We start from the raw sequence: 9,421 nt of genomic DNA on the forward strand, positions 1-9,421 counted from the left end.
AAAAAAAAAAAAAAAAAAAAAAGATTTTTAGGAAAGGAATGAAATACTCTGACTTAAATTTTAGAAGGATCACCGGGGAGAGTAATTGGGATACTGTTGCAGTCGTCTAGGAGAAAAGTGATAGAGGCTTGGGCCAGGGTAGTATCATGACAAACGGTAACAAGTGGTTGGATTATGATTATACTTGGAAGGTTGAACAACTGAACTTACTGATAGATTGGAAAAATGGTCCTCTGTTTAAGGACCTCATAATACAGTGGGAGAAACAGACACATAAATAGTCATCACTGCAGGATGGGGATTACAAATATTTTGTAAGGGTGAGAAAATAGGTGCTAAGAAAGCTTCCTCTTGTGACAAAGCTGGTTAAAGAAAGAAAAGAAAGCTTCCTAGAAGTGAAACCTAAAAGTATACACTTAAAAAAAATAAATAAATAAAAGTTATGAAAGAATTTGAGGGCTGGGCTCAGTGTCTCATGCCTGTAATCCTAGCACTTTGGGAGGTTGAGTCAGGTGTATTGCTTGAGACCAGGAGTTTGAAACCAGCCTGGAAAACATAGTGAGACCCCATCTCTTAAAAAAAAAAAATTAGCCAGTAGTGGGGATGTGCACCTGTAGTCCCAGCTACTTACTTACGAGGTTGAGGCAGGAAGATCACTTGTGCTCAGGAGGTCGAGGCTGCAGTGAGCCATGAGTGCACCACTGCACTGTAGTCTGGGTGACAGAATAAGACCCTGTCTGAAAGAAAACGAATGTGAGAAAAGATATCTTTTATGTGATGGCATGAACATAGACTCAAAGGCAAGAAAAACATGTGGTTAGTAGGGGAGGGTGCAGGTAGAGACATGAAGTTGGGATTGCTGAGGCATAAGAGATATAGGCAGATCCTGTTGGGTGTGGTGGCTCATGCCTGTAATCCCAGCACTTTGGGAGGCTGAGGCAGGTGGATCACAAGGTCAGGAGTTCAAGACCAGCCTGGCCAAGATGGTGAAACCCTGTCTCTACTAAAAATACAAAAATCAGGTGTGGTGGCAGGCACCTGTAGTCCCAGTTATTTGAGAGGCTGAGGCAGGAGAATCGCTTGAACCTGGGAAACAGAGGTTGCTGTGAGCCGAGATTGCACCACTGCTCTCTAGCCTGGGTGACAGAACAAGACTCTGTCTCAAAAAAAAAAAGAGAGACATAGGCAGATTATAGATGGCCTGGTTTGTCATATGAAGGAACTTGAGTTCTCATCTTTGGGCAATGGGAAGCCACTAAAGGGTTTTAAGTAAAAGAGTTATGTGGCAAGATTTTCCCCTCTGGTAGATCACTCAGATGACTGTGTGGGGATTGGATGTGAGGTGGTGAAGAAGCAAGGTTACTGCTTTAATTTAAGTCATTGATCAATCTATACAACCCTAGTCATTCTAAAAAGAAGAAGCGCTAGTCTTTTAACGAAAATAAATTGGGGCTGGGCGCAGTGGCCCACACCTGTAATCCCAGTACTTTGGGAGGCCAAGGCAGGTGGATCAGCTGCATTCAGGAGTTTGAGATCAGTCAGGCCAACATGGCAAAACCTCATATTAAAATACAAAAATTAGCTGGGCCTGGGGGCATGTGCCTGTAATCCCAGCTACTGGGGGGAGTAGGAGGCCTGAGGCAGGAGAATCGTTTGAACCTGGGAGGTGGAGGTTGCAGTGAGCCAAGATCGTGCTGCTGTACTCCAGCCTGGGCGACAGAGCGAGACTTCATCTCCAAAAAAAAAAGAAAAAGTGAATTGGAGCAGGTTCACAGAAGCAGTGTACTGTTATACTATATGTGTCTGTTTCTACACATATAAATCTAAATGCTATGCATGTGAAAACAAATCCTAGTTTTTTATTCCTAGCTATAAAAACTAAGAATATAATTTGTTCCTTTTTATTACATAATGAATGTTTCTGTTAACTTTTTATTACATTTCATTGAAGAGGGTATTAATTGATACCATTTATGTACAAATGTTTACATTTACAAATCAGTGTTTTTGCTGATTCATGCTTTTACTAAGATAAATGATTTCTGTATAACAGTATGGTTTAAAGAGTTTATCATTGAGGAAAATCAGATGACCTACCTGTTAGCTCCAAAAAAAAAAAACCCTCCAAGGAGGTATATTGTATCAGCCAGTTCTAGGATACAAAAGCTTTGCAGTACTCTGTGTTTTGTGCAAAAAGGGTAGCTGCTATTTGACCTGTCCCAAAGGCATGTGGTTGCACCATAAACCAAGCACGGTACGTGCTTGTCAAACCTTAGAAGTGAAAGTTTAAAAGAGTTAATATATATGTGCTGCATTTTTCATGTATTCATTGACTTGCTAGTACAGAAGAAAAGAATCAGTTATGGTTCAGCAAAATACTCCACATGGGGAAGAGAGTGCAGCAGTGGTGTAGAGTGAGAGGGATCAGACTGCTACTAGCTTCTTGGGCTTCAGTTGCTAGACTCACGAGACCCAGATCTTGGGAGCATTTTTTGTTGTTATTTGAAGTGGGAGTAGGATTGAAATAATCCCTTTTAATTAATATAAAAAATAGGTAATATAGACATATGTCACAAAATTTTAAAAAGTTTGAGTATGAAAAGCATCCATCCCATTCTATGTCCCAGCTACCCATTTCTCTTCCATAGAAGCAGCTGTTATTATCAATTTCTCTGGGTTCTTCTTAGAGGTAATCTTTTTGTATGCAGCTGTGCATGTGTGTGTTTAAACAGTAGGGTACTGTTTGTGCATACAGTTACTGAAGCATGCTTATTTGACTCTGCTTTATTGCCTCTGTTTTTTGCCTGACATATGTTAATGTGACCAAATATAGCATTTCCTAAACACTCCTTATAGTTTCGTTCTGTGCTATTTTAAATGCTGTTCTCCTTTCCTGAAATGTCCTTTCTTTTTGTCTTTACAAATTCTAGCCAGTTCATGGCCCACTTGCTCTGTAAAGCTTTTTCAATGATTTTTCTTTTGTACTATGCAGTCTTTTTTTTTTTTTTTTTTTTTTTTTTTTTTTTTTTTTTTTTTTTTTTTTTTTTTTTTTTTTTTTTTGATGGCGTTTTGCTCTTGTCGCCCAGCCTGGAGTGCAGTGGCACGATCTCCGCTCACTGAACCTCTGCCTCCAGGGTTCAGGCGATTCTCCTGCCTCAGCCTGGGAGTAGCTGGGATTACAGGCACCTGCCACCACGCCCAGCTAATTTTTTTATTTTTAGTAGAGATGAGGTATCACCATGTTGGCCAGGTTGGTCTCCTGACCTCAGGTGATCCGCCTGCCTCAACCTTCCAAAGTGCTGGGATTACAAGCGTGAGCCACCGTGCTTGGCACTATGCAGTTTTTAAAAAAATATATACAGTTTTATTATAAGTTGCCTATATTTAATAAATATCTAAATGGTAGAAACTGTGATTCATTTTTTAATCTTTATGGGGCCAGGAACTGTGGCTCGTGCCTATAATCCCTGTACTTTGGGAGGCTAAGTCAGGAGGATCGTGTAAGGGCAGGAGTTTGAGCCTAGCCTGTGCAACATATTGAGACCCTGTCTCTACAAAAAATAAATTAGCTGGGCATAGTGGTATGTGTATGTAGTGTCAAATACTCAGGAGGCTGAGGCAGGAGGATAACTTGAGCCCAAGGGGTTGAGGCCACAATGAGCCATGATGGCACCACTCTACTCCAGCTTGGGTGACAGAGCAAGACCAAGACCAACAGTAATCTCCATGGCACTCTCCCAACAGTGATTTGGACATACTAGATATTCAGTAAATATTTTCTGTTGATGATAGTGATATCTAACTGCCTCAGGTTACCAAACTGAATAAGGCATGATTAGAATATAGCCATTCACTTGTTAATTTCTGCTATCTTCATGACTGAGTTTTTACTAATTGTATTTTAAAAGATAATTTTATATAAATGCAAAAACTTTTTACCATGTAACAATCTGATAACACCTTGAGTAATTTTTCATTTCACATGCACATTTTATTTGTTCATTATCTTTTTTCTTTTTGCTTATTTTTTCTTTGTTTTTTACCCCCTCTGTGGCATAGAGAAGATGCAACCAGTTTTGCCATTTTCCAAGTCACAAACGGACGTCTATAATGACAATACTAACTTGGCATGCCGCAATGGACATCTCCAGTCAGGTGGGTTTAGGTTAACTAACATAAAATAATAAAGCTTGCATGCAAAGTAGAGTCTCACTTAACCTGATAATGTTGATTTGATTTTATAATGGTAGATTTAATTGTTCATGCTTTTGCAGGGCTATGTTGAAAATATAGTACCCCTTTCATTCATAGTATGTAAACATGCAACAAATCAGGTATAGTCATTCTAACATGCTTTATTTGCATGTTTTGTGACCTCTAATTTTTCAGATTAAAAATATGAAGGTGTACATTGCCATAAGTGATTAAAATATTCTTTTGTTTCTGTTGTGGCTTTTGTGCTTTTATATGGATAGCTTTACTAATTTTTTAATAGTGTTTTCTAAGACACATTTTAATTTTTTATTTATCAATTTTTATTGCATATCAGTTTTCATATATACTATATGTGAATGTTTTACTTGATAGAAGAAATCTGAAGCTTCACATAGTGAGGAGAAATACTGCAAGATTATTTACTATGGACTAACTCTGTCCTTGATAAATTTTGGATATCAACTTCTACAGAAGATTAAATGTCTTTCTGTTTTGTGTTCTTTGGGAGGCAGACACTCCATTTCTTAGGTTCTCTGACATCTGAGCTAGTTTTTTATTAAAACGTTTTGGGGTGACGTATGTAGCAAATCACCCTAGCATGTATATACCTATGTAACAAACCTGCACATTTTGCACATGTATCCCAGAACTTAAACTATAATAATAATAAAAACTTTTTTTTAATTGACAGATAATGTACATGTTCATGGGGTACACAGTGATGTTTTGATACATATAATATATAGTGATTAGATCAAGGTAATTATCACATCTATCATTCCAAACATTTATTATTATTTGTGTTGGAAACATTTAATACCTTCTTTCCAGCTATTTGAAATGATACACTGTTACCCATGGTCATCCTGCAGTCATATGGAACACTAGAACTTATTCTTCCTGTCTAGCTATTCTTTTACATCCATTAATAAATTCCATCCTATTCCTTCTTCCCTTTTGCCTACCCTTCTCAGCCTCTAGTATCCTCTGTTCTACTTTTTTTTTTTTTTTTTTTTTTTTTTTTAGATGGAGTGTCACTCTGTCACCCAGGCTGGACCACAGGCATCTGCCACCACACTTGGCCAATTTTTGTATTTTCAGTAGAGATGGGGTTTCACCATATTGGTCAGGCTGGTCTTGAACTCCTGACCTTGTAATCTGCCTGCCTCGGCCTCCCAAAGTGCTGGGATTACAGGCCTGACCTACTGCGCGCTGGGCTGTTCTACTTTTTATTTCTATGAGATTAACTTTTAAAAAATAATATTCTGTGTGTATATATACAACATTTTCTTTATTCATTCATCTGTTCTTGGACACCTAGGTTGATGCCGTATATTGGCTGTTGTGAATAGTGCTGCAGTAAACATGGGGTATAGATGTCTCTTCAATATAGTGGTTTTCTTTTCTTTGGATAAGTTCCCAATAGTGGGATTGCTGGGTCATATGGTAGTTCTATTTGTAGTTTTTTGAGGAACCTCTATACTCTTCTCCATAGTAGCTTTACTAGTTTAGATTCCTAAAAGTAGTGTATAAGAGTTCACTTTATCCACATCCTCACCAGCATTTGGTACTTTTTTTGTCTTTTTGATAATAGCCATTCTAACTGGGGTTGAGATACCTTATTGTGGTTTTGATTTGCATTTCCCTGATAATTAATGATATTGAGCATTTTTTCATATATTTGTTTGTGAGAGTCCAGCTAGGTTTATTGGTGATTTTTTTTTTAAGCAATAGCTTCATGTGCAGGGCTTAAATTATATTAAATATTACTTTGTTCAGATTATAGCAGAACAACCTTAGGTTAGGCTATAAAACAACTGTCTTTTTTATTCATATGTAATACAAAACTTGTAAGGTTTTACTAGAGAAGAGATAAAGTAAAAGGATTTCTATGGACAGAAGAAACAGTTGGTCATCAACTCTTTCCCTTGTGACTTCATGCTTCCCTTAAGGACTTCTCATGTTGGTTTGGTCTTACAGTATAGTTAGTGGCAATTTTCCTCTTCCCATTCCTTCCTATGTCCGATTTAAAATGCCATTTCAAGCATAGATATAAGTATTTTGCCTGTTTCTTCTAGCATGGCTGTGAAGACTGACATTTTCAGAAGGTACTTACTGGGGGAAAAAAAAAAAGAAATGTAAGAATGCATCACATATAAAGTTTCTAAAATATGTATTTGAGATCCTAACAATTCTACTAGGATAAATAGAAAAAATTCTCTAGCCCTGAAGAGTTGGTTTTGTCTTTCCTTTCCTTGTTATCTTGATTCTCTTCTACTTCATTTCACATGCTAGACCCCATCATGTTTTTCTGCTGTGTGCCCCATCCTGTCCTCCAAAGCAACATTCTCTTCCTGGGACCTCTTTGAAAAAAATTGAAATTTGTCTTATTTCATATCCCTAGTACAAGTTGAATATCCCTAATATGAAACCTGAAATCCGAAATGCTCCAAAATTCAAAACTTTTTTTTTTTTTTTTTTTTGAGATGGAACCTTCCTCTGTCACTCAGGCTGGGGTGCAGTGGTGCAATCTCAGCTCATTGCAACCTCCGAACCCCCCTGCCCCGCCCCGTGGGTTCAAGCGATTCTCCCACTTCAGCCTCCTGAGTATCTTGGACTACAGGCACCTGCCACCACACTCAATTAATTTTTTATATTTTTAGTAGAAAGTTTTACCATGTTGGTCAGGCTGGTCTCAAACTCCTGACCTCAAGTGATACACCCACCCTGGCCTCCCAAAGTGTTGTGATTACAGGCATGAACCACTGTGTCTGGCCAAAAATCCAAAACTTTTTGAGCACTCACATGATGCTCTAAGGAAATACTCATTGGAGTATTCTAGATTTTGGATTTTTGGGTTAAGGATGCTGAATCAATAAGTATAATGCAAACATTGCAAAATCCAAACAATTTTTAAAACCCTATACAGTTCTGGTCCCAAGCATTTCGGATAAGGGATATTCAACCCATAATCTGTTCTTTTCTGTTTTCCAGTTGGTAGGGCATATTGGCTTTATAGCTAATTTACACAGCATTGATGTTTGATACACAGTGAGTCCAAGTAGATCACTCAGACCTATTAATAGTTTATTAGTGTTGTTCACTTCTGGAACATTCTTGATGTAAAACCTTGGATGAGCTCTGTCACCTCTCTTAGGAAATAGTCATACCAAAGTCTACTTATTACTACAATGAATGTGTTTCTATTATACATTGTCCAATTTTCAAGTCAAAATTACTAGACAGGCAAAGAAAAAGTAAAGTATAACCCTTATTCACACACACACAAAAGCAATCAATAGATGCTATGAATGGGCCCAGATGTTGGATTTAGCAAAGACTTCAAAGCAGCTATTATTATATGTTTAAAGAATTGAAAGAAAATACGGCATCAACTATCAAACAGGAAATCTAAGCTGATGATATAAACTGGACAATAAAAATAATATTCTAAAGTTGAAAAGGGTAGTTACTGAAATTAAAAATTTACAGACAGCCTCAAGAGCAGATTAGACATAGCAAAAGAGAGATTCAATGACCTTGAACCCAGCTCCTTAGGAATTACTAAATTGATGATTCCTGTAGGATTAGAAACAGATGAAGAGTTTTCTGGGTCCAGGAGTGGTGAGGAAGATAGAGTACAAATGGACACAAGTAAACTTGTGGCTATGATGGAAACATTTTGTGTCTTGGTTTTAATGGCTATTTGACAGTTATACACATTTTTACAAACTCATCAAATTGTATGCTTTATTTATATATTTATTTTTTTGAGATAGGGTTTCACTGTCTCCAGGCTGGAGTACAGCGGAAATTAGCTGGGACTATAGGTAGGCGCCACCATGCCCAGCTAATTTTTGTATTTTTTGTAGAGACAGGGCTTCACCATGTTGGCCAAGCTGGTCTCAAACTCCTGGGCCTAAGCATTTCTCCCACCTCAGTCTCCCAAAGTGCTGGGATTATAGGTGTGAGCCACTGTGCCTGGCTGGTATAGCTTTTTTTTGAGATGAAGTTTCGCTCTGTTGCCCAAGCTGGAGTGCAGTGACACAATCTCAGCTCACTGCAACCTCCGTCTCCTGGGTTCAAGAAATTCTCCTGTGTGCCACCATGCCTGGCTAATTTTTGTATTTTTTAGTAGAGATGGAGTTTCACCATGTTGGCCAGGCTAGTCCGAACTCCTGACCTTGTGATCTGCCTGCCTTGGCCTCCCCAAAGTGCTGGGATTATAGGTGTGAGCCACCAAGCCTGGCCTTAAGTTATTATTGACTTAATAATAAGTCAATATTGACTCACCCTGTTGCCCTATCAATGATTAGGTCTTATTTATTCCAGAACCTTGTTTTAAGGTATCCTGAATATGGCTTTTTTTTTGTTTTTTTTTTAAGACGGGGTTTCACCATGTTGGTCAGGCTGGTCTTGAACTCCCGACCTCAGGTGATCCACCTGCCTTGGTCTCCAAAGTGCTTGGATTACAGGCATGAGCCACCATGCCCGGCCTTTGTTTTGTTTTTGAGAAGGAATCTCACTCTGTCATCCAGGCTGGAGTGCAATGGCGTGATCTTGGCTCACTGCAACCTCTGCCTCTCAGGTTCAAACAGTTCTTCTGCCCCAGCCTCCTGAGTAGCTGGGATTACAGGCGTGTGCCACCATGCCCAGCTAATTTTTTTCTTTTTAGTAGAGACAGAGTTTCACCGTGTTGGTCAGGCTGGTCTCAAACTCCTGACCTTGGGATCTGCCCACCTCAGCCTCACAAGGTGCTGGGATTACAGGCATGAGCCACCACACCTGGCCTAGTGTGGGTTTTTATTTTTAACTTGAATTTCATTTATACTTTCTGATTTTATAATGGTTAACTTGCAATAAAGGTAAACTGGTTCTCTAAATAAATAAGCTGATTTCCTATACTAGTTTAGTCTTTAGTTTTCTTAAACCGTATTAAGAGATTTGATTACAAAAGCAAACTTGAGGCTTTTGTCTTTTTTTTGGCCACTCTTACTTGCTTACTGATTTATTTAACATTTGTTTTCACAGAAAGCTTGTAAATAAACACTGATGTTGATGTGCAGCATACAAAAATATTTAGGAGCGGTGAGATTTAAACATTTAAAAACCTGGCCGGGCGCGGTGGCTCAAGCCTGTAATCCCAGCACTGTGGGAGGCCGAGGCGGGTGGATCACGAGGTCAAGAGATCGAGACCATCCTGGTC

The 9,421-nt window shown here is 38.6% G+C and overlaps 1 protein-coding gene across 1 annotated transcript in view; it reads left to right on the forward strand.

Annotated features, from left to right (window-relative positions):
* SPAST (spastin) overlaps positions 1-9,421 on the forward strand; it is an 83,572-nt gene that overhangs the window by 33,371 nt on the left and 40,780 nt on the right. Inside the window, exon 4 of the mRNA XM_037740764.1 lies at positions 3,967-4,155. Coding sequence (XP_037596692.1) covers positions 3,967-4,155 — 189 coding nt within the window. The remainder of the gene's footprint in view (positions 1-3,966; positions 4,156-9,421) is intronic.

Source organism: Cebus imitator, unplaced genomic scaffold (genome assembly GCF_001604975.1).
Source record: "Cebus imitator isolate Cc_AM_T3 unplaced genomic scaffold, Cebus_imitator-1.0 Scaffold88, whole genome shotgun sequence".
Classification (NCBI taxonomy): Eukaryota; Metazoa; Chordata; class Mammalia; order Primates; family Cebidae; genus Cebus; species Cebus imitator.